The following is a 25,106-nucleotide window of genomic DNA, read 5'->3' as shown; positions in this document are numbered from 1 at the left end:
CTGGCCAGGCAGTGGTGCTGCTTGCGACGTGGTGAGAGAGATTTCAACTGCGATGCTCTAGCAGTGGGTTCTCTGAAGTTAGCTTACTAGCAGAGTTTGGGGACAAGAGAAAAATGACTGCGGGTCCCAGCAGGTCAGGAAGAAGACCGGTTTGTTCCTTATGAAGCACTAATACTGAATACTGATTCAGCTGTCCACAGTTCCGACCTGTTCACGAGGCTTGCTGCTGATGCTGACCTCAGGTGGATCCTTTGGTTATGCACTGGCAACCTCCGCTCTCGACTCTTAGAACAAAGGAAAGTTATGCACTCGGACACACTGCCCATTATGTGGTGGACTGGGCTAAGTCTGAGGATGCTCAGGTGGAGCCCTGAGGCTGAATGTCCAGGGGGTGCGCTGCGAGAATGTCCTGCGCTTGCGAAATATGTTCTCTTGGGAACTGTTCTGCCCTTTGGAACTGTCCTGTCCTGCGAACCGTGCTGTGTTGCCTTTTTTTCCCTGGAGGAACTGCAGGTTGTTCATTGGTTGAAAGTTTCATGGGCATCAGAGACCCACGTGGGGTTAACCTGCCCTACCAGTTCCTGATTGGCTGATGATGAGTAACCATGCACTCTGACCTTAGGGTCGTAAACCAACTTTGAATCAGACTCTCCCTTGGACTCTCCCAGGCTCTCCCTAGCACTTCATCAGGAACAAACCAGTCTTCTTCCTGCTGGGACCCACAGTCACTTCTCTCCTGTGCACAAACACTTCTTAGTTTCAGCCAACACTAACTAGCTGGTCTTCAGAGAAAATCAGCAGCATATGCAGCCGGAATCTCCACCACGTTGCAAGCCGCACCGAGCACTGCCTGGCACCAAGCCAGAGAGCGCCGATTGGACAAAACAAGCCTGCCACTGCTTCCTGGTGTCCGCAGGGGATCTGAATCCCCAGAGACTGGATGAGTATTCAACATTATGCATTATCACTCAAGAATTCAATTGTTACCTCAACCTCAGTTGATATCAATTTAATTCCTATGAGTGATGTTTTGAGAGTTGTTTTGAGTATCTAGTGTAGAAGTTGTAACCAAGTTCATTTACGAAACGGTCTAAATGAATGATATACAGAACGTATGTCCCTCTTGGTATTTGTAACTCGTGATTGAATATATACCTGTTGTATTCTGCTAACCCTCACGATAAGATCTCTTAGGTTTATATGCACATTTTATGTATTAATAAATGTATTCTCGTGTATTAGTACCTATGTGTGTGTTGTTTATATTATCCCGCAAGGATGGATTCTAATACCATGAAAAGAATCATTTTGTGACTTACTGTTACAATTAAAAATTGTCACAGTAAATGCACAACCCCTACATTACTGCTGCCTCATGAGCGGATACTATAAATTGGCCTGGGGGGGCCTGGTAAGAATGAAATGAATCAACCAATCGGAATAATTCCAAAAGAAAACGCTGCAGGTTTCATGCACGACAATACAGAGCGTGCTGAAAGCCAAAAGGAGAAAAGTTCCCCTTGCTCTTTAAGCAGTGCTTGATTGTTTTGTGATCTTTTGCGATCTACCAGGTTGATTGCATACTTGATCATGTGGTTTTCTGTGGTAAAACTGAGATTCCGTACTTAAAAGTAATACACTTAAGTTTAACGATGGTTGTTAAAAGGTCTGACTACTGGCATAGCGTTGAGAGAACTCAGAGAGGGCTAGTATGTCACCCCCTCTGCAGCCAGAGGGCGCTCCTTCTCTGTCCTGTCCCTAGTTTCCGGTCTGCTGTCCTTCCTGTCCCTCTCTTTCCCTTGGGCTATATATTTCCGGGTCTTGCACTCTGTCCTGGCTCAGCATTGTTGTTCGGATGTCCTGAGACCCGCCTAGCACCAGGGCGCCCCACGTCTGCTCCCTGAGGGCATAGGTTTCTATACGGCATTCCTGAACTCTTTGCACTAATGAGCCCGGGCCTTTTTCCCCGTCTCGCCGCTACGCATATGGGTCTTTTTCTGCTCTCTTGCTCCCCACGGTTAGTCCCTTTGGACGTCCGTGACATAGTAGCTAGTCTGCATGAAAATGAAAGAGAATTGGAGAGTTTATACGAACGTAACCATAAAATGAGCAAGGACTTGTTGCGTGTCAGTGAGGACTCACTTAGACGGGAGCTGAATGTTGCCCTGCGGGCAGCACAGCTCCCGCAACACAGGCGTTCCTCACCGCCAAGCAGTCCTCAGCACTCGGTTAGCCTGGATAAAAAGGTTCCGCCTGCGCGAGAGCTCTACCAGACGGGATCTGTAACTGGGTCATTGTGGGGTAGAGAGCCGAGTCGATTAAGGCGTGAGCCCACAGACCACAATCTCCCCCATCTCTCCGTCAGCGGAGAAGCTAGAAAAATAAACCTCCGTTCTTTGAGAGAGCTAGTGAAGGACATAGGGAGATTTGACCCCGCAGTGTCAGAGAATAATATCGAGAATTATATTCAGGACCTCAGATATACCCTGCAGTTGATGCAAGACGCCACCGAACAGGGGAAAGTGTTTCTGGTCATAAAAACTACCAGCAGAGCTGTGCATGAGTGGATGGCTAGGCAGATTAAGGAAGTCTGTAATGACTTTGAGGAGCTGTGTCAAGCATTTATCCAGAATACAGTGTATTTATTGATTCGACTGCTGCCGTAGCCGCCGCCCTTAATGTTAAGCACGAGAGAGCCGAGTCACCTCGCGAATATTACGAGAGACTTGGTCCAACTTATTTTGCAGGGCAAAATGATGAGGGTTGCGAAGAGAACAAAAATTTCATGGGTTTATTCATTGCCAATCTCCACCCGTCAGTCAGAAAGATTATCTTAATGCATACAGATGCACAGACCATGAAAATGACTGATATTAGGAGATTGGTGCAGAAAGCCTGGGAATATGATGTCTAAAGTCACTCAGAGAAAAAAGCTGTTAAAGCGACAGTGTTCACCATCAGAGCCAGCAGGGTTAATTCCCCCCTGCTCGAAGGAGCACAGGCTCCTGAGCTGGCTAAGCCCCGGCACACAGCAGACACACAGGACCGCACCAAGCGTCCTAAATGCTGTGAGAACACCGAGGGAGGGAAAGGGCTAGAAAAGGCTAAACAAAAAGATTCAATTGGCGTCCGCCTGGCCAGGCTTGAACAAGCTTTATTAGGACAGAGACAACCGCTCCCAAAGGCTGCCAGAAGCGTGAATGAGCAAGAATCCACCTTAGGAGAGCGGGCCATGCCCCTCTCCACTGGAGGAGGCGGAGACCCTCCCCCTCTCCCTCCCTCAGTCTATCTGATTGAGCGGATGGGTTCCTGCCTGGATGAGATCAGCCACTCCCAAGCAAGTGCTGAATCCACCCCTGAAGTCACAGAGCAGGCAGTAAAACAAAGAGGAAAAGCAAGAAGCTTTTACCTCAAGGCTGCCATGGGAGATGTCTTACACAGAGAGACACTGATTGACACTGAGGTTGAAAGGTGCTTGATGTCATACGGCAAGCTCAAACGGGTTGTAAAAGAAAAGGGCATGCGAGTGGAACCAGAGTGGATCACCAGCAAGGTAAATTGTGGGATCAGGTCAAGGCCGCTAAGCCTTCTGTACAGAAGGAAAGGGGGGCCAAGAGGCAGACTGTGCTCACACAGTCCCCACCAAGCACAGAAGCCCATGCTGAGATTCCTTCTGTTCCCTCTGGACAAGAAATAAAAATATTCTCTTGTTCCCCGGATATACAGGGAATTTCTGGCCCGACCGAGGTCCCAACAGCCTCCATGCTACAGGAGCGGTGCTCCAAGCAGCCGCCTGATCCACCAGGTAAAGCACACCCCTTTAACATCCCTAAAGAGGAGCAGATCTCCCCACCTGGTGATGAAAAGGAGCTTTCCCTGTGCACCCTGGCACCCAAGAGAGGTCAGGACCACCAATCCGCAGTGGTGGAAGGGATCCAGATGGCAGGAGAGCAGGTTGGTGATGTAGACCCTTATCCCTGAGAGGTCCTCTATTAGTGAGAATCTGCTTGAGCAGCTGCCACAGGGCCACCGCCAGGTTAGACAGAGAGCCCAGCTGGACGCTGAGACTACTTTGCTGTGGACCCACCTGATCCCAGATGCCGATTCCCCCAGCTGTGACCCAGGGAACCTGTAGTCAGGTAACATTATTTCTCACAACTACCAGGTAGTGAGTGAGATTGACCTGATTGTTCCTGCCTCAACGGCAGGGTTGCCAGCACACCCATCCCCAGGAAGGGACAGGGAATTAAAGCTGAGCAGATTTTCTTCCAGCCACCAGCTCAGTTTGTCAGTCTGAGTCTGACCAACAGTAGTTCAGCCAGACTGGAGCTGGATGGACAAGCCACCTGCCTGTTAGTGCAGAACATGGAAAAGGGGGATGTCAGAATCCCCGCCTGCACTGACATGGGCCTGGTGAGTGATAGCAAGTTCCAAGACTGTGAACTAGCTATCCCAGTGCTGGGGCAGCTCCCTGAACCCCTAGCGAGGGAAGGGGGGAGAGACCAGGTGTCCTACACCTACCTCCAGCGAACGATTGCAAACATGCCGATAGAGGGATTCCTCAATCAGGAGGTGTGCAGGGTGGACCTGAACAGTGAGAATGGGGTAACAATCCCAGATCACTCAGGTGCTCCAGATGACCACTCAGCCGAGGGTCAGGCATGCTCCACCGCTGCCCCACCCCCAGTGGGGTTCCTAGAGCATAAGCATGAACAAATCGAAAAAGCAGATGCCCTGGAAATGGAGGAGCAGCATCAGCAGCTTCGTCAGATCTCTCCAGATTTCCAGGATGGTGGTGCCCAAGATGCCACACGGCATATTGAGATAGACACCATGTACATGCTGCGCCAGCTTAGAAAGGCGATGGTCACTCAGAAGGAGAAGACTGGTATCAGTCGCCCTATAAGACTTTCGGGAGGACTGATTGCTGCCGCCACTGTTGTGCGTTTGTTATTTTTGGTAGGTTTGTTTGCTACTGACACTCTCACCCTGACTGCCCCAAGAAGGCAGGTGTCAGAGATGCCAGAAGGTAGTGACAGGCTGTATCAACAGCAGCAAAAGCTGGAAAGCCTAGGGAAAACCCTACAGGCAACTTTTTGTGCAACAGGGTTGAATCTTATCCCCCACCTAGTGGACATGATTGTCGGTGTTATATAGTGGGTTTATGCTTGTGTGCAACAGGCCAGATTGTTGACACAAGACCTGTTAAGGGAACTTAATGCCGCTGTAGCCAGTATAGCCATGGCACAAATCCCAACCCATTTGAATCCACTCTTCTCAGTAGAGGAGCATGTGATGTTTACCACCCCATCGCTCGTAGCTCACCTAGAAGGCGATCCAAGATTGAATTTGGTTCCAAATCTTGAGATGGGTATGGCTACCAAAGCTATCCATTGGCGTTCCTCTGGACCCTGGTGCCGAGTGAGGTTCAGCGCCATGTGATGCTGGCTGCGCCGGTCCTCTTAGATTAGACCCTGGCTCTGGCTGAGCAGGCTGATGCCGTACTCGAGGAGACCGGTGGACACCAACGGAGGGGCACACGGGGAATCAGATGGGGAGACGGAGACGGCCAGCCCGGCGATGCGGGGAGAGCGACGACGGCTGGTCATCTGCCACCGCAGTGGGAAGAGGGGGCACATCGCCCGGGAGTGCCAGGCCCTGGATCTCCAGGGACTCCGGAGGCCATTGGGAAACGGGAGTGGGGCGGCCTAAAGGGGGGAAGGCCGCCCTTGAGCGATGCTACCCCAGCTCCGGAAAGCCAGAAAGAGTGCTTCACCCCGCCTGCTGTGGGAAGGGTTGGCCACAGCCGGGGCTTATTTCTTCCCTGCCTCATCGAGGGCAGACCCTGCCAGGCCCTCGTCGACACTGGTTCGACCATCACCCTGCTGCGGCCTGGTGTCCTGCTGGGCACCGAGGCAGCCAAACCCCCAGGGCGCTCACCGTGTACTTTGGGGCTGCGAGGGTGAAACACCGCTTCTACCTTGCCCCAGTCCACGAGGACTGTATCCTGGGGTTGGACTGGTTGCAGCAAGTGGGTAGTTGCCTTGACTTGGTCCGGCGAGAGTTGGTGGAGCAGGAGGAATGAATCAGTCTTACGGTGGGCGGGGCAGGAGGTGTCCGGGGTGTGTGGGTTGACCGGAGCGGGAAGCAGAGGTGGCAGCAGCTGACATGTTGGGCCTGTCGGAACTGCAGGTGTCGGGGCGAGCGTGCCAGAGCTGACTCCCAGGACTGTGAGATAAGCTTGCCCCTACCCGGAGTCTGTAAGGCACTCAATGCACTGTGGGAGGCCTTGGAGGTGAGGGACGGGGTGCTGCGTCGGGGGTGGCAGGTGCCCTCCAGCGGCGAGGTCACTGATTGGCAGACTTCAGCTGGCTGTGCACTGCTTGGAGAACTGCCCCACGGAGCAACCGCGACACCACAAACTGCCACCTGAACTCGCCGCTGGAAGGCAACCGCCACCCCCAGTGCAGTACCCCGTCCCTCACGCCCAAGTCAAGGCAACCACCCACTTGATGCAACCAGTCCAACCCCAGGATAGGTAGAAGGGGTGTTTCACCCTTGCAGCCCCAAACTGTATGGTGAGCACCCTGGGGGTCCGGCTGCCTCGGTGCCCAGCAAGACACCAAGCCTTAGCAGGGTGATGGTCGAACCGGTGTCGACGAGGGCCTGGCAGGGTCTGCCCTCGGTGAGGCAGGGAAGGAATTAGCCCCGGCTGTGGCCAACTCTTCCCACAGCAGGCTGGGTGAAACGCTCCTTCTGGCTTTCCGGAGCGGGGGTAGCGTCGCTCAAGGGCGGCCTTCCCCCCTTTAGACCACCCTGCTCCCATTTCCCAATGGCCTCCGGAGTCCCCGGGGCTGGGAGAACTGGCAGTTCACTGTCCATCCTCCTGCTTCTGACACCAATGTAATGAATTTGGGTTCGTTGAGGATGAACACAGAGACTCAGACTTGTAGAGTTAAAAAGTGCACTTTATTTCTTCTCCGTCACCACCCACCAGCAGCACTCCCGCACCCAGACGAGAGAGAGACACAAGACAAGCCCGCCAAGAGTGCGGGCCAGAAAGAGACAGAGAGAGAGACAGAGAGACACCAAGGGGTGCGGAACCAGGGAACTATTTACATGGAAAACGGGTGATCTCCCCAGACTGTACACCTGTTTCACTGTTACCTGGATACCTCTTGGGGGATATCCTCTATATCCTCTTGGGGGGAATATCCTCTTGGGGGATATTCGAACAACAAGTGATTATAAGACTCTGTCAAAGTGCAATGAAATATGCTGGACAGTATGCTTCTCAAAGCGCTTTACAGGATAACAACAATAACAACAATAATTTTACAAGTCCTGGGAGGAAGAATATCATCAATATTAATAATAATAAACTTTATTTTATAAAGCGCCATTAAAGGTGGCTTTTTAAAAAAAAAAATTAAATGCATTTGCATTTGCACACAGAGCAGTGTTTACTTGAACATGGAGATGCCATACTGAATAATTCCTGCACACAACCATTGCAGCGGAATTTGCATCATTTGGCATGGCTATGATTCATACAAGTGGTGGTCGATTTGGAGACAAAATGTATTTACATTGGGTTGCTGTAAGTAGAGCACTAATAAGCCCAAAGCTCTACCTGTTATTTTACAAGAGAATGCACCTGACAAGCTGGACAGTATGCTTCTCAATGTCACGGACGTCCAAAGGGACAAACCGTGGGGAGCAGGAGAGCAGAAAAAGACCCATATGCGTAGCGGCGAGACGGGAAAAAGGCCCGGGCTCATTAGTGCAAAGAGTTCAGGAATGCCGTATAGAAACCTATGCCCTCAGGGAGCGGACGTGGGGCGCCCTGGTGCTAGGCGGGTCTCAGGACATCCGAACCTCAATGCTGAGCGAGGACAGAGTGCAAGACCCGGAAATATATAGCCCAAGGGAAAGACAGGGACAGGAAGGACAGCAGACCGGAAACTAGGGACAGGACAGAGAAGGAGCGCCCTCTGGCTGCAGAGGGCGTGACACTCAAAGCGCTTTACAGGATAACAACAACAATAACAACAACAATTTACAAGTTCTGGGAGGAAAAATATGATCAATATTAATAATAATAATAAACTTTATTTTATATAGCGCCTTTAAAGGTGGCTCCTCAAAGCGCTTTACAGGATAACAACCAATGAAACAACACTGACTGGGGGTTGAAAATACCTGTGAAACCAGTTGGTTCACAAACAATGTACTGTAGACACAGAGACTCAGTAACAATAGCAATTAGCAATATCAAAATAGCAATATTATGGACACACAATTTTTTGTTGACAGCTTGACACAAGTTTATCGGTGAAAAGACCTTGGGCATTCTTCCTCCCCCTTACATTCTCAGAGTAGAATACAATTTATTATTAGCACAATTTATTACAGTGCTAAATTTTATATTATTGATTACTAATCGTTTATGATAACACCTAGCTATCTTAACACAAGAACTAGTACCGTAAGTAAGTACTGTACAGTAAGTACTTACTGTACTTTCTGTACTGTACTTATGAACTACTACTGTAAGCAAAAAAAAAGGGGGTTTTGGAGAGGGGGGAGGTGTCTTTCGCTGGAAGACTTCTACTTTGAAAATACCTGTGAAACCAGTTTAATTCGTCAGAGCTAGCACACCCGCAGAGAGTGATGAAAACCGCCCTGCGCCAGGCGAACGCACATAATGTTGGGCTTTCGGGCTCAGGTGGATTTGCGCCCTACAATTCATCCTGCGGTACCGCTGTGTACTGTACATGTAGTACGAACATGTGTTATTTTGAAATATAAAAAATGTCAATATACTGTAGTGTCCATAATATTTGCTATTTTAGTTTTTCAAAGAAGTGTTTCTGTTAAAAGAAAACTCATAGCGATTGCTGGATTTGAACACCTGACAGTACTGTAAATCGGTCGCTTAAGCCGTGACGCCACCGAAGCAAGACATGTGACACGCACTGCAACTGCAATATAGACATTACAGTAATATGGTCGGAAGGTCAACCACATGTAAGACTTTGGTGCTTAAAATGTTTAGGGAGAAATGGAGTATTGGTGTGTATTTTTTCTTTAAAATACCAATAACAGCAACATATAGTTTACATAACATGTTTATGTTCCTAAATTAATATCGTTTATGACCTTTGTTATGCTCCTCTGCGTTTTATGCTTAGCTACTAAAATTTCCCTTTAGTGGTACAATTCCATGTAAATATTCAATACTAAGTGGATTAAAATGTGCACAGTAAAGAGATTAAATGATTAAATCTTTTCACTAATGACCAATACACCACATTATCTTCCGTAGTGCATTAACATTGGAATGTTTTTTTTACAAGTGTCAAAAGAAGGGATACACAACCTGTCTCCTCTATAATGCTTCAGTTTACAGAGAAATTCTGCCAGAGCCTCACAACATTGTCCAATAATACTCTTCTCGTGTCTAATTTTTAGTTAAGCAGGATTTGAGCTACAGACCATAACAGACCAAAAAACAGAATCCACCTGCGATTCGGGTGTTAACAAAACGTGAAATACAGTAATACTACCAGCTATATAGATACATATATTTAGATATTTAGATCCTTAAATTAATATCATTATTAATTTATTTAGATATGTGATTACATATTCTCGATTATAAAACAGATCATTCCGGTCCTGGAATCTGACTGGCTGACACCCTTCTGAAGTGGTACCATAATCTCTGGTATACGGACACCCCAGAAATTTGACTTTTTACTGTGTGATAAATTTTAAAGACTACATCTTAGCGTAGATAAGAAAGCGTAGGTAAAAAAGCTTGGATTCTCATGTATCTGATACAAGTATCCTTTAATACAGTCTTTGTACAGTCTGAGAATCCTTGTGATATTTTGAGCTCTGGTTGAATGATAAGTGTCGCAGTTTCAATAATTTTCATTGTTAGAAATTATGAAACGCTCTGTTAAAAGCAGGGGAGCTTTTATGTCTGTTATACTAAAAGAAAATGCCAGATGAACTAGGGATTGGACAGTTTTTCAGTGCTTGTACAATCGATGGAAATGTTCAAATAAATGTGCTAAAGAAATAAACCAAAAAAGTAATTTATTCCTTTATCCTATTGGCTAGCTAATGTCCCGTGTTTGTTAGTTAGATCAACAAAATGCTGTGGTGTTAATTTTTGTCGGTGAAAAAATAAAGTATTTTCATTTAAAATGACGGTTACAAATAATGTGGACCAGCGTAATACTTTGAGTTTACAGCTTGTCCAAGGTCATTCATTATTAATACTATAAGTAATATCTTTGGTAAAGGCTTAAAATATTTCTGCATAATTAAAATATTTATTTATATTATATATTTATATTTATATTTATATTCATTTAAAGGTAGGTTGTGTACTTTTGCCCTAGTGAGCAATCTTGCTTTCATAAAATATACCAACTTTTTAATGACTGATGATTAACATGCTGTAATACACAGTTTAAATTTAAAAGCTCAAATGCTGTACATGAGAGGTTAAGCTTTATTGGCTCCTCCTGGCGGTTTTTCAAGGTGATTCCGGATACTTTCCAGTATGACTTCAAATGACGCGATACACCACGTGAAACTGCGTTTTGATGCTACACGCCCACTGCAGTGTACCACGAAATACCCCACCCATTTTGAATGGCTGCATCTGTATTCAATCACGAAGAGTTACAAATACCAAGAGGGACATACATTCAGTATGTCATTCATTTAGATTTGTAACCAAGTTTCATAAATGAACTTGGTTACAACTTCTACACTAGATACTCAAAACAAGTACATCACTCATAGGAATTTAATTGATATTGAAGTAAGAGACAAGATGTAAAAGGGTTAACTTAAGTCAGTTCTGCCTGAAAATTAGACTTCTAAGCAACAGGGGTTTATGGCAGGAAAGGGGGTTAACTGATAAGGATTCCAGATGCAAGCTAGGAACCCCCTGCGGGCGTAATCTTAAACTGACCATTTGGCCAGGGTCTTTTAACTGGCCAAATACCATGACCCCCTCCCCTTACCATAACACCGAATGACGTCTGAAGCAGCAAGCAAGGACTATATAACCTACAAGTTTGTACCGGCACATTGAACAATACTTCGGATGTGTTGTTTCTTGAGGGAAACAAGACTTCGGCTTTATTGTTCCTTGCATGCAATAAACTCATCTGTTTTACTTCATCTCGGGATCCAGAACCTTATTCTTTCTGTTACAACAATATCAACTGGGGTTGAGGTAACAATTGAATTTTCGAGCAGAAAGTTGAATACTCATCCAATCTATGGGGATTCAGATCTCCTTCAGACACCAAGAAGCAGTGGCAGGCTTGTTGTGTCCAATCGGTGCTCCCTGGCTCGGTGCCAGGCAGTGCTCGGTGTGGCTTGCGACGTGATGGAGATTCCGGATGTATACGCTGCTGATGTTCTCTGAAGACCAGCTAGTTAGTGTTGGCTGAAACTAGCAAGAGTTTGTGCACAGGAGAAAAGTGACTGCGGGTCCCAGCAGGTCAGGAAGAAGACCGGTTCGTTCCTGATGAAGCACTAGTCCTGAATCCTTAGCTGTCCACAGTTCCGACCTGTTCACATGGTTTGCTGCTGATGCTAATCCGGGTGGATCCTTTGGTTACGCACTGCCAACCTCCGTCCTCAACTCTTAGAACAAAGGAAAGTCCTGCACTCGGACACACTGGCCGTTATGTGGTTGTCCGGGCTGAGTCTGAGGATGCACAGGTGGAGCCCTGAGGCTGAATGTCCAGCAGGCGCGCTACGAGTATGTCCTGCGCTTGGGAACTGTTCTGCCCTTGGGAACTGTTCTACAGGCGCTCTGTGTTGCCTGTTTTTCCTGGAGGAAATGCAGGTCGTTCACTGGTTGAAAGTTTCATGGGCATCAGAAACCCACGTGGGGTTAACCTGCCCTACCAGTTCCTGATTGGCTCTTGATGAGTAACTATGCACTCTGACCTTAGAGTTGTAAACCTACTTTGAATAAGACTCCCTTGGAATCTCAGACTTTAAGGCGCCAGAGATTAACATTAAGGTTGCTGGAGAATATCAGGAATTGGGAGTTGTTCCTTATCAGGACACTCTATCAGCTAGAAAAACACCTTAATTGTGAACCAAATGGAATGGCCTCTCTGTACTAAGCACCACTGAGATGAAAGAGAGAGGGACTGGCAAGGGAGCAGAAAACTTAATTCCTGTATTTTAATAAGCCTTGCCACTACAAAGCTATGAATGTTTACACTTACTGTATATTTATGTGTCATTGCAATATCACTGTTGTGAAAGCCTTTATGCTATTGTAGAAAGGAATTCATTGTGCACAGGTTGTATAGTTTTACAGTTCATTTCTAAGAAGTTTATTTGTCAGATTAAAGCTTGACATCTTCATAGACACAAATAAAAATAACACAATTGTGGCTGTCAATCAGACAAAGAGAATGTGGGTAACAGAGGGTTGTGTAATACAGTTTAACATCATTATTCTAGCTCACAAGAGAAATCTTGAGTGGGAGGGCATGTCCCTCTGCCATTTACAAAATAGAACAATTATTGATCAAGAATTCAGGCAAGGAAATATAAAGCAAAATAGACTAGCCAAAGTCTTGTTTCTAATTCATATTCAGCAAAATCTACAGTATGCTCTTTGCATTAAAAAGTATCAGTGTATACTTTAACATTAACTTCTAAAAGCAATATTTACAGCAGCACTGCATTAAATCTGTAATAGTGCATTCATAGTATATTGTACATGCACCTGTCTTTAAAAATGAAAACTAAATATCTGACAAATAGTTGCAGTTGTATGAACTATCATTGAGAGAGTAAGATCATGGAGTGAGTGAAAACTAATTGTTCTCTATACATAGCCTGGCAGCTGGATCCATTTCAATCCTATTCACTATCTGCATTCCCCAAAATATGAACTTTCTATGAATATTGAGAACATACTTCATATGACCTTCATATCAAATTAATAACTAAAATGTGTAATGTTAATAATGTATGCTTTATTCTAAATAAGTCACCAGAGTATTCACAGGAATAGAGTATTTCCATATTAATGTGAATTTACAATTCAAATCCCAGTGTTTTCTTTCTTTAAAATTATTATAAACTTTTTTTTTCTTTTAATGGGTGTTACTAAAATAGGAATATATTTAAACAAATGCCAAATTAAGTATTTGCACCATAGAACAAATAATAAAATGTTCACAATTTACTCAGCATACTTAAAGTGTTTTAAACTAAGCCTTCTTTTGTTTTTCATGGTTTCAATTCCATTGTTTATTTCCATAAAGGAACTGTTTTCATGGAAGTTAAAATATCTGCAATTTCTAATTTAATAGAGGTTAATAAGGATCTGTTTTGTTGTAAATGAGATCCATGTTCTTGCCTCTCTTGGTAAATAAATATCTGTGCATTTGACCCTGTTTAACCAGCGTAGGCTTTATCATATGTGACATAGCAGATTCAAGTCTCAAGAGTATGGAGCAAAGAGTGCTGTCCCAGGGGGCAGTGGATTGGCTGTGATACACAAACTGATCCTGTAACTGTTGGACTGGAAAACATCAAGACAAATGGATGGCAAAGGACAATGTTACTCCGATGGCAGCAACAGCCGAGATGGGGTGCGGAGATGGACTTCCACATCCATGTTGGAAGGCGTCATCTGTAATGAGGTGGGGGGAGGGGGAAAGGGAAGGTTGAGCTTTGTGCAAAAAAAACAGCAAAATGATCCAGAGAAGAAGGCAGAGGAAAGCAATAGAAAGCACAGCAGTGAAGACAAGAAGGAAAGGAGGACAATAAACATTTCAAAGACATAAATTATATAATAATCAGTTCGTTCCATGCAAACACAGATTCAGCATTAAGGCAGATGAGCACACAGTACAGGTTGAGCAAAAAAAATGTATTTTTAAAATATTTTTTCGGTTGCATGAAATGTTTGTAGGGAGGAAACATTAACATTCAGGTGTGATAACAGAAGGATGGATTCAGGCAATCAGAGCAAAGCAAAAATCCACAGTTAACAGATGGGGCGTTAGAATGAACAAAATGGAGGGTTTTAAGTAAATACATTGATGCCACATTTAATGCATTTTTAAACAAATAATGATTAAGGTTTAAAAAGCATATGGCAAAATATTTTGCAAAAATGAAAACACATAGGTAAATATTATAAGTTAAATTAAAAAATGCAAAGGTCAGCATTAAAGTAATAAACAATATGATATATAATTAAGTGAGGGAGTTTGATAAACACCAGTTTGCAGAGAAGAAAAAATGGTATGTATAGAATGAGTCAGAGTTGGAAAAGATGCAATTGAGCAACCCACCAAGCAGATGGCAAGTTGGTAAATAAGATTCGAATACAATAAATAGAAAAACAGAAACTCCAAACAAAGGGACCAGAATGATTGAATATATGATGATTTTCCAAAGTTGTAAGTGAGAGAATTGAAAAATAATGCAAGGGGACATAGCAATAATTCATTGTTTTTTTTTTAATTCAGAGTTTAAGAAGAGGCAGGGGTTTAGTGGTAGGCAGTACATTGCGAAACAAAACCATACAGATTTGTGATATGGGAAAAGGCAATGCATTATGCATGAAGACAAGATTGGAAAGCAGAATTGTTTTGAGGGAAACAGCAGAAACACAAGGCAGGGGAATTGAAAAATGAGGAAGGAGGGGGAGAAGGGAATTAAAGAAAATACATAAATGGCAATTGATTAACAAGGTTCAATGACACTTAAGACATTCCTTTACACACATTATACAAATGTAGGAGTCTGCAATTTAACACACACAAACAAGTGTATAAAATTGTGGTACACACAGTGCACTACAATGACATTAATACATTTAAAATATATCAGCATTCAGCTATTCAGAAATAACCATGAATGCTTAACACAAGTGGTTTGATAAAACTGATATTTTAGAAATGGCAAAGTGCCTGGGGCACACATACAAGATAATGAAATCTATGCTTCTCTAAAGACAACTGTCATGCTATCACTTTAGTCACATATGGGGGATTTATGCTATTTTATGCCCTATGCTATCATTAACTGTGGCTGAAAAGCTGATCAACATATTTGTATTCTCTCGAATTGACTACTGCAATGCTCTGCTCCCTGGGGTATCTAAATCTACTCTGAACAAGCTGCAGTATGTCCAAAATTCAGCAGCCAGAATCCTGACCAGGTCTAGTGCAAGTGTTCACATTACTCCTATCCTGGAGTCCTTGCACTGGCTTCCGGTCAAATTCCGCGTAGACTTTAAAATCCTCATGCTCACCTACAAGGCTTTACATGGCTTGGCACCTCAATACCTGTCTGAACTTTTATCGCCCTACTCCCCACCTCGCAACCTCCGCTCTTCAAATTCTGCCCTCCTTACTGTCCCCCAAGCCCGTCTACATTGTATGGGTGACAGGGCCTTCTCCTGCTATGCCCCCAAGCTCTGGAACTCTTTGCCCAAGGATAATAGAGAGTCACCTTCTCTAAACTCCTTCAAATCCAGACTCAAAACCCTCCTTTTCAGAAAAGCCTTTGCTTAACTGGTTCCATTCTTCACCCCTCTGCTCTTCTTAATACCATCTTCCACGGTCTCCTCTATTGTTATTGTTGTATTGTTGTAATTTTAATTGTGTCCTGTCCTGTGAAATTTTCTTATTTATTGTTGTAGTCTTCTTATTTATTGTTATTGTCATCCTGTAAAGCGCTTTGAGAAGCCACCTTTAAAGGCGCTATATAAAATAAAGTTTATTATTATTATTATTATTATTTACTTTAATGATCTTTTAAACAGCAAGTAGTGAAGTACTGAAAAATATAACATTATATTCCCCCACACTGCAACAGTTATTTAAGTACCATACACCTGTTTCTTTCATCAGATAACACCCTGGCAGCCATTTCTTTCTTTTTCATTTTGAAGAATCAAGCATGTGTCTAAAATACCATATATACCCTTTATTTTGGGGTGCAAGAGATTCGCCTGCGGGGCAATGATTAAAAAAATAACAAAAGCTTTGACAGTTTGTTATAGACAAATACAGACAAATCCTTGAAATAGTTACAGAATGATCTTAAGCATTGTCAGAGAACAGAAGAGTTGCAAAGGAGACCTCAAAGAGAAATGGCATTTTTCCATTTAAGTATTACTATATAAAGTATTTATATATGATATTAATTCAGAAATGAAATACTGCTCTATATTACAAGTGTGATTTACACTTACACCTATTTTTCAAAATAATTCCCCTCTTAAGGAAAACATTCAACCCATCTTGGTTGAATTGTAGTATTCCTGCTAATGCTTTCTGCTGCTTTCATGGCAGCACCGATCTGTTTACAGTTTCAAAACCTTAATACGAAAGATATAATGTTTTTTTCTCCCTTTGATGCTCCCCTTTGATTCTTCCTTATCTGTGATATACTTTGTGGTGGTAGACACAAATGTCCTTATGTACTGAGTGTTAAAAACTTACTTTCCTTAAGTTGAAAGTTTAGTTCTTTTGTTTTATTGCCTTTAGAACACATTTTCCATTGATTGTGCAGTTTGCAAGAGGAAACATAATGCTTGAATTTTATCGAGTACCTCACCCCCACCCACAATGGAACTCTTTTAATTCCCCACTTTTATCCTGACTATCAACATATAAAAGTAAGATGGGTAATAATAGTTCTAGCATATACAATAATAGCATTAGTCCTAACATTATTGATATACTTGTATTGTGTAGAAACATGTGAAGAGGCAAGGTTTTTTGTAATTTGTCTACTTTGTGTAAGACACTTTGCTTAAAACTATTAATTGCTGTTTTAATTAATAACCAATAATTGTAATTATTTAAATGCTAATATATATTTTTCATTTAAAACATTGTAATGCCATTCCAGGTGTGGTGCTTTTAAGAAGCTGAGCCTCATTGAGAGAGTAGCACATTGCCTCGGCAGTCTCAGCAGAGCTGTGTTGAGAGCTAATGAGACTCAGCTGTAGGTGGAGTACTTGAATAGGCAGGCTACTTCCCACCAGAGGAGAGCAAGCAAGACCTCACTCTTGAGCTAGCCACAGGCTAGGGAGGATTTATGTAAGTTCAGGTGTCCCATTGAGAAAGCCTTGTCGAAATGACACACAAACTAATGTGAGATGCTTCTCATGCGGGAGCTGTTAAGAAAGCGCATCTGCCTTAGTAGTGAGAAAAAGGAAACAGTCTAGTGGCTGCAGCTAAACCACAATAAGAGGAAGAGCATGAGAGCCAGTCTCAGAAGACACTGTGGAATAGAACAGTGTAGGAATATCAAAGGGACCAAGAAGAGTGTCAATTTCGGAGGAGACTGAGAGGGAAAAATAGGGCTCTTAAAATTAAACATCAATTAGTAGTACATGTTTAATTGTAAGGGAAAGAGTTGAGCAGACTAAGATTTCGATTTAAAGAGACAGCAACCTGTTTAAAATGGGAGAGAAAATGACTGCCCTTGAGTCCGCTATGTGAAAGGTTTGTGAGTCTAGTGTAATGTGAGCTAGGGCTAATGTGTATGACTATGATTAGAGTGTTGGCAGCATTAGAGGAACCCTACCCCTGGCAATATGGGGTATTTGGGGGAGGGAGCATAGTCCATCTTATTGCAGACCTCTGTTGGTGAGCATGCAGTGGCAATGAAGAGAAGTCCCCACTGATGTTGCAAAGTGTAGTGAGGCACAATGGTTCTTGGTCATTAGTGCAAAATGTACTGGCAAATGGGAGAAGCACAGTAGTGGTCAGGCACAGGAGAAGGTGTACCAGCAGTGAATGAGTCAGTACTGGGAGCTAGGTACGGGAGAAGGTGTACTGGTAGCTACAGAAGTGTACACAACATGGGACATGAGAGTGAGGCACCAGAGAGGTTGTGTGTGTGGTATGTGGATTTTAATTAGGGAAAAGTGTGAGTCTTGGCATGAATGTAAGGTGCTATATAGAGGCTTGAGATGTAGCTAGTGTGTGAGTCCCAGCCTGCTGGCATTGGGAGGTGGTGTTAATAGTTGGAAGTGGACCTTGGTAGGCTGGGACAGGCTGTCATGAGGACCAGTAGAACCACATGAGGAAATTGAGAAGGAAGCAGAAAGTTCTAGATGAGTGAGGGAGCAGGAGGCTCCAGGTATAGTGACTAGGTGGCTAGGAGCAGGGAGAATCATAGCAGTCCCATGTCATTGGAGGGTGAAGTTTGTTTAGCCCAGGAAAATGGAAGCAAAGGGCTCGGCCAAGTGAGGGACCCAGATACATCTTCCCGGTAGGGACTGACTGGAGGGCTAGAATGGAAGGTGAAGTTCTTCAATCCTGAGAATCCATGAGAGAAGAGCTCAGAAATGCAAGGCATCATAGTTAACAATCTCAGAGGAAATTTGCGAAGGACAGTGGTGTGAGTGAGATAGAGACTCTGGGCCCGAGAATCCATGAGCCAAGAGTCCAGAGATCTCTAAGTATGTGACACCACCTATCCCTGATGCCCCAACAAGGGAGCCATGATTACTACCACTTTTGGATGAGAGTGTATGGAAAGAAGGTGGTAGACATGTCTGTGTGTGCCCTGGTGGCACCAACACCCCCTTGGCGTCACATTATCTTTACTTTTATCCTACTAACCTATCACATACAGTGTGTTCTTCCTCATATTTTTTTCTGATTTATTTTTACAAAATATGCTTTCTCATGTATTCTGTTACTGATAGTTTCTTTTTTTAAAATCTAATTGTTGAATTATTAGATTGTTTTGTCTATTTTCCAAATGAATTTGACTTTCATGTGTTCAAATCAATTGTTTGAGTGATCAACACCTAAGGCATATATGTTAATTAAAGTGATGAAAGCCATACACTGTGTAGCGGCGAGGCTTAATAATAAGAAAGAATTAAGTGTTCTGGGCTTTCCCAAATGAGGCCCCATTTCTCTGTTCATCTCTGTGGTGCAGCCACAGAGCAACTATTCATGCAGGCTGATTTAAGATGTTTTCCTTTGATAAGAAACAAGCTCCCAAAGGGGGATGCACTTAGCTAAGCCTGGCTATCATGATCAATGGTCATCCATTGGCGCCTATCTGTCTAGGGAGTGCCAGATGGACATATGGCCTAGGTGTCAGGAGTAAATGATTCATATCTCACCTTGATCAACCAATCAGGGACTGGTAGGGCCGAGTAACCCACGTGGGACTCTGATGCCCATGGAACTTTCAGCCAATCAATGAGCTGAAGTTCCTCCAGGTAAAAACAGGCAACACAGAGAGCCTGTGAGATTCAGGGGGATTCAGTAAGATTCAGTAAGATTCTGGAGAGGATTCTGTGGACTGTTCTAAAGGGAATTAAAAGGAGAATTCCAGGGCAGGACGGCCCAGGAGCAGAAGGCTCCCAAGGGCAGGACATTCTCGCAGCGTGCCTCCTGACCATCCTGAGACTCAGCCCGGACAACCACGGAATGGCCAGTGTGTCCAAGTGCCAGAACTTTCCTTTGTTCTAAGAGTCTAGAGTGGAGGTTGCCAGAGAGTAACCAGCAGCAGGCCTCGTGAACAGGTCGGAACTGTGGACAGCTGAATCACTATTCAGAACTAGCTCTTCATCAGGAACGAACCAGTCCTCTTCCTGACTTGCTGGGACCCACAGTCATCTTTTCTCCTGGCACAAACTTTGATATGTGTAACACTTTGTAACTGACCGAATATACCTTTTGTATTCTGATAACCCTCTCGATAAGATCTGTTAGGTTTACATGCATATTCTATGTATTAATAAATGTATCCTCGTGTATTAGTACCTGTGTGTGTGCGTTGTTTGAGTTATGTCACATGGTTGGATTCTAAAGCCATCAAAAGAATCAACTTTGTGATTTACTGCTACAATTAATAATTGTCTCAGTAAATGCCCAAACCCTACAGAACTGGTGCCTTCAGAGAGCACATTACATTATGGCAACGTTACATATTTGGCGTCCCTGGACGGCTATGAATGATTACATATTTGGCGTCCCTGAGCCGGTTTTCTTACAACTGTATGCCTAAATTATCATGTTACTGCTATCAGGCTTTGATCGGTGGACTTGGATCTTATCATTTGGGATTAATTTACCTACATGTGCCCCCCAGGCAAGTGAATGAAGACAAGGAAAACAGAGGAAGCCAAAGATACAGCAAGAGGGCATCAGCTCCAGGCCCTGCAGGAGAATCCATTAACTCCTCTTGTGTTTTACAGGGAAAAGGGCTAATATTCCCTCTAGGCAACCAGATGCTAAAATATATTAATGTTTCTGAGATATTAATTGACATGTTATGTCACAGAGTGAAAACAATGGGTATTTGGGCACCAGCTGTCATGGGCTGTATTGATGTTAAGCTGCATTGATGAGTCAGTGGCATCCTAGTATTGATGCAGTCTTCAGCATTTTCTGTCCTGATCAATGGCCCTTTTTACATAAGCCCTGAGTAATTACCACACCATTCAGGGGTGTGCAAACAGGTTAGACTGGACCTATGATTGAGAAGGAGTCTAAGGACAGGATGCACTGGAATGATGTGTTGTTATACCCGGCCATCTATATATAGTCATATCCTGAATGAGCCTGGGCAGCTGGCCACACAACCCCCTCCCCCCAACTCCAACCCCAATCCCCTTGCAAGTTAGGTGCCACTGTTAAGGCATAAAAAGCCCCCACCAAGACAGAACTTGGACCCTTTGGAAGAAGAAAGGTTTGCGGGACAGATTGGACTCAGGGAGGAGACTGACATTGGACTTGAAGGAATGAAGGTGGGGGAGGGCATGAGGGAAGTTAGTTCTTCAGGACAGCCAGGACTGATTCCCATAGGGTATTTGTGACCCAATGTGTGTTTGTGTATGTCTTTTAGAACTTTTAGAGTTTTTTTTATGAAGTGCTCTGGGTGTTGAATGGAAAGTCAAATGTTGTTAACCACTAGAAAATAAAAAAGACACTTAAGCTATACCAGTGTCTGTTGCACCTGATATACCCCCACATACTTACAATTTATGTTGTTTGACAAAGTATATCAGTCAACAGACTACAACACTGTGAACTACACATAAACATGTTTTGGCCTTTATCATAAAACTACAAAAAATTGCTTAAGTTGTACTAGAGGTTCGATATTTAGAAAAAGGTTTACCAATGTGCTGCTCTTAAACGTAGCTGATATGCACAGGTCAAAATGTTTCCAAAGTAATCACAAGTGAATGAGTCAAATTGATGCAGATGCTTACAAAGAAAGTGGAATATGGTAATACTACCAGCTATATAAATATAATATATTTATATAACTAAATCGTAACTAATATTACTAATATATTTCATAACGCGAACTTAAATCCTAAAATTAATATCCTTATTAATTTCATTAGCTATGCGATTTCATATTATATTCCCTATTTAGCGGATTCTAAAAAGTATTTTTTTACTGAAATAATGACAGCAAGTATTCATATAAAAGGTTTAAACATCCTAGTTTTTTTATAAAGTATATTAACTTTCCTACTAACCTATCACATACAGTGTGTTCTTCCTCATATTTTTTTCTTATTTTTACAAAATATGCTTTCTCATGTATTCTGTTACTGATAGTTTCTTTTTTTTTAAATCTTATTGTTGAATTATTAGATTGTTTTGTCTATTTTCCAAATGAATTTGACTTTCATGTGTTCAAATCAATTGTTTGAGTGATCAACACCTAAGGCATATATGTTAATTAAAGTGATGAAAGCCATACACTGTGTAGCAGCGAGGCTTAATAATAAGAAAGAATTAAGTGTTCTGGGCTTTCCCAAATGAGGCCCCATTTCTCTGTTCATTAAAATGAACTCTGTTAGTAAAACTCTGTTTACTCTGTTAGTAAAATTAATTATTAATATTCCACATTAAGTGGATTTAAACATACACGGTAGAGATTTTAAATGAAGCAATCATTTCACTAACATCTAATGCACCACAAGTGCCACCTATTGATCATCTTTGGCAAGTGAATCATATGTCACAGTAAAACACAGCCCCTGTAATGCATTACAAGGTTTTAACGCACATACTGAATGGCTACATCTGTACATTATAAAAGCATAGTGATTGGGAATAGTTACTTTTGAAAGACAGGAATATCTCATTTTCTAAAAGGTACAAAGTAACTGCAGCAAATGGTCCCTCAGCTATGTAACTTTATAAGACACTAAAGTTGCACAAAGTTATTTTGTTTGCCCTGTGGTTAAAGAAAAATGTTTCTTTAACCACAGGGCAATGTTTAAAGAAGAATGTTTCAATTTCTTCCATAGCTAATATTGCAACCAAATCCAGGAAAAAATGTTTTTCATTCAAGAAAAGCAAATTCTTCTCAAAAACTTTTGAGATTTTTATATTAATCTACTTTTACTTAATCACTATGATTCAAGTAATCACACAATATTATAAATTATAAAGATTGCAGCAGTAATATCTACTTGTCTTCAGCATATGATTCTACCCTGAACAGTAATAAGTATTATTATTAATTATATGGGATTATTTGTATATCTCTTTACATTTTAATCTTCCTTGTACAAAATGTTAAGAAACAGACAGCAAAGTCTTTCAAAACCTTTTTAAATATTATCTTAAAACTTCTCATTGAATATTTGAAATTTCCTTACAAGTCCTCGTGTCTTTTCTGTTACAAAAAATATTTAAGTTTGTTATGCACGCTAATAGCCTTATTAATAGCCTACAAATTTGTTAGTGTCCACATACAATCCTCTCTCCCTCATTTTACACCTAATTAATTATATTACTCCTTAATTGATTTCAATTTACTGGCCCAAATACTGTATATATATATTTTTTACTGATCGAGTCAAGCACGGGGTTATTTACGTAAGCTTAACTGTACCAGTGGGTAATCTCTAGTGTAAATGCCTCTGCCTTAGCACAGGAAGGGTGGTAGGAACAGATGATGGATTTTCAATTTGAAAAATGGCCACAGGGACAGTGATTGGATTATAGTGCTTTAAAATACCAGTTTGGCAGTAGTGTTACAGTTATTCAAAATTGCTGACATTATCTGTCCTTGGCAATGAACGACAATGGCTAGAAAGTGAGCTCCAACGCACTCTGCGTGAATAGGATATTGAAAGCAAACTGCCAATCAGTACTGATAGGAAATTTTGTACTGCAAACAACTCTATGCATGCATATGCATACATATAATCTATATGTCTATTATATCATCCAAATTCCATAGCAGCGAATGCATTCTATACGACAATGACAATGAGGGTAAATAATAGATAATGGTCGTGTTCACTGACAAGAAACTATTTAAGTAAGACCTGCACTTAACCAAAGCTCTGCTTTTACTCTCTATTGTGACTAACATCAAAAATCACAGTCATGGAATTGCTTTATAGAAACTCAAAAGAAATGGGATTTTTTACCAGCAAAAATAGTCTGTATGATACCTTGTACAAGCAATTGCCATTGTAATCAAATAAGACATTACAGTGTGTATATCAGTAATCCTTGGTGATAATGCCCTGGACACTGTTCTAGCTCTAAACTGTAGGAACTAGAAAGTAAAGAAGCTAAGTGTGTCTGTAGAGTTTTCCCATCAATCTGCCTTAGTGCACACTGGTAGTACTGTAAGTTTTATCTACCAGCACTTCAATAGTTTATTCCTTTTCAAACTAGTTTACTGATATTTGATTTGTGGATATTAAATAAATAATACATGAAATGAACATGTGAAACATCCACATTTCAAAGGCATAAAAATGACTGAAATTGTTTTGATTAAAGATATAGCCACAGAACATTTCTATGCAAGAGCATCTCAATTACAAATATTTCACACTGTAGAAATCTAATGAAAATGTTGGTTTTACGATTGCACAAGGTCTAATAATAACTCTGTGATTTAAAAAAAATCATGATTAGTTGTAGGTAATGAGAGGAATTTTGACTCTACCTGTGATATCTTGCTTCTGGGGCATTTTGAACTCATAAAATGTGGGCTCTGACAGGCCCTGCATGTTCCTGGCTGTGATCTCCACCTCATATTCTGTGTTCCACTGCAGATGCTGAAGAAGGACTTGGTCACTGACACCGGGAACTGTCTTAAACATCCATGAGTCCTCTCGATCTCTCTAAAAGATACAAAGAAGAAATGTTGTAGCATGCAGTCTGGGCCATTTGGCAAATATATCTGTTCTGCATAACACATTTGTGTACTTCCAAAATAATAAAAAACTTATCTCCTTATGATTGTGCATATCATAGCTTTTAGAAGGTTTTAGAAGATTCAAGTAGACAATTTTTGAATATTGAGTAAATGTTATTAGCATAATTTTGATTAATTGATCATTCATGACTGGAGATTATATATCCATGACTGTTGAATAAGGTCTAAAACACTTCTTTAATAAATTGGGAGAGTTGAGCAAGTCTGGTGCAGACATGTGGAACAATACACAATTTTCTGTCTAAAAGATCAATTGATAGGGAGCTTCAAGTGGTTTTTGATCATGACAGAATCAAGTTGTAGTGATTGATGGGAATATGACGGTATGGTGGTACACTAATCAAGTCCTTGTATCTCATTTCCTGCACTTCCAGTGAGCACATCTTGAGTCCAGTAGGACATTGAACTTCCTTTTGCTGCTTATGCAATAGTGGTTTTCTTGTGACATAATAATGTAATAGTTATGCCATGGATGCCCTATTCACCAAACTTGAGTCCCACTGAACATTTGTGGGATGACATTGGATGATTTGTAACATCTAACTTACAACTTTCTCTCAAAGATCACAATTCATGGACAGGTGTGCATTCAACATAAAGTAACATAAGGAGCTTACAATAAAGGGATGAATGAACTATATCCTGATCAGATCACGTCTATCATGTGAAATCAAAATGATTTCTTGAACAATTTCATAAAGTCATGTACTGTAGCATATCTTGGCATAAATGGTTGTCAAGTTAGCCAATGTAACTCCTTCTAATGTACTGAACACTGTTTTAGTATATTAAAATTTGTTATACCATTAATCTCATTTTTAAGTTTACCAAACCTC

General features: G+C 42.1%; 1 protein-coding gene across 7 annotated transcripts in view; it reads right to left on the bottom strand.

Annotated features, from left to right (window-relative positions):
* Nucleotides 1-25,106, bottom strand: part of LOC102686692 (neural cell adhesion molecule 2) — a 791,770-nt gene that overhangs the window by 57,464 nt on the left and 709,200 nt on the right. For 5 of the 7 annotated variants that reach the window (XM_015361840.2, XM_015361841.2, XM_015361843.2 and 2 more), the window contains exon 15: nucleotides 23,998-24,175. In XM_015361840.2, coding sequence (XP_015217326.2) covers nucleotides 23,998-24,175 — 178 coding nt within the window. Of the gene's footprint in view, nucleotides 1-12,348; nucleotides 13,739-23,997; nucleotides 24,176-25,106 lie in introns of those variants that run through there. The other 2 variants (XM_015361844.2, XM_015361846.2) reach the window with 2 other exon arrangements.

This window comes from Lepisosteus oculatus, chromosome 13 (assembly GCF_040954835.1).
Source record: "Lepisosteus oculatus isolate fLepOcu1 chromosome 13, fLepOcu1.hap2, whole genome shotgun sequence".
Classification (NCBI taxonomy): domain Eukaryota; kingdom Metazoa; phylum Chordata; class Actinopteri; order Semionotiformes; family Lepisosteidae; genus Lepisosteus; species Lepisosteus oculatus.
This window is presented reverse-complemented; position numbering and strand designations above follow the sequence as displayed.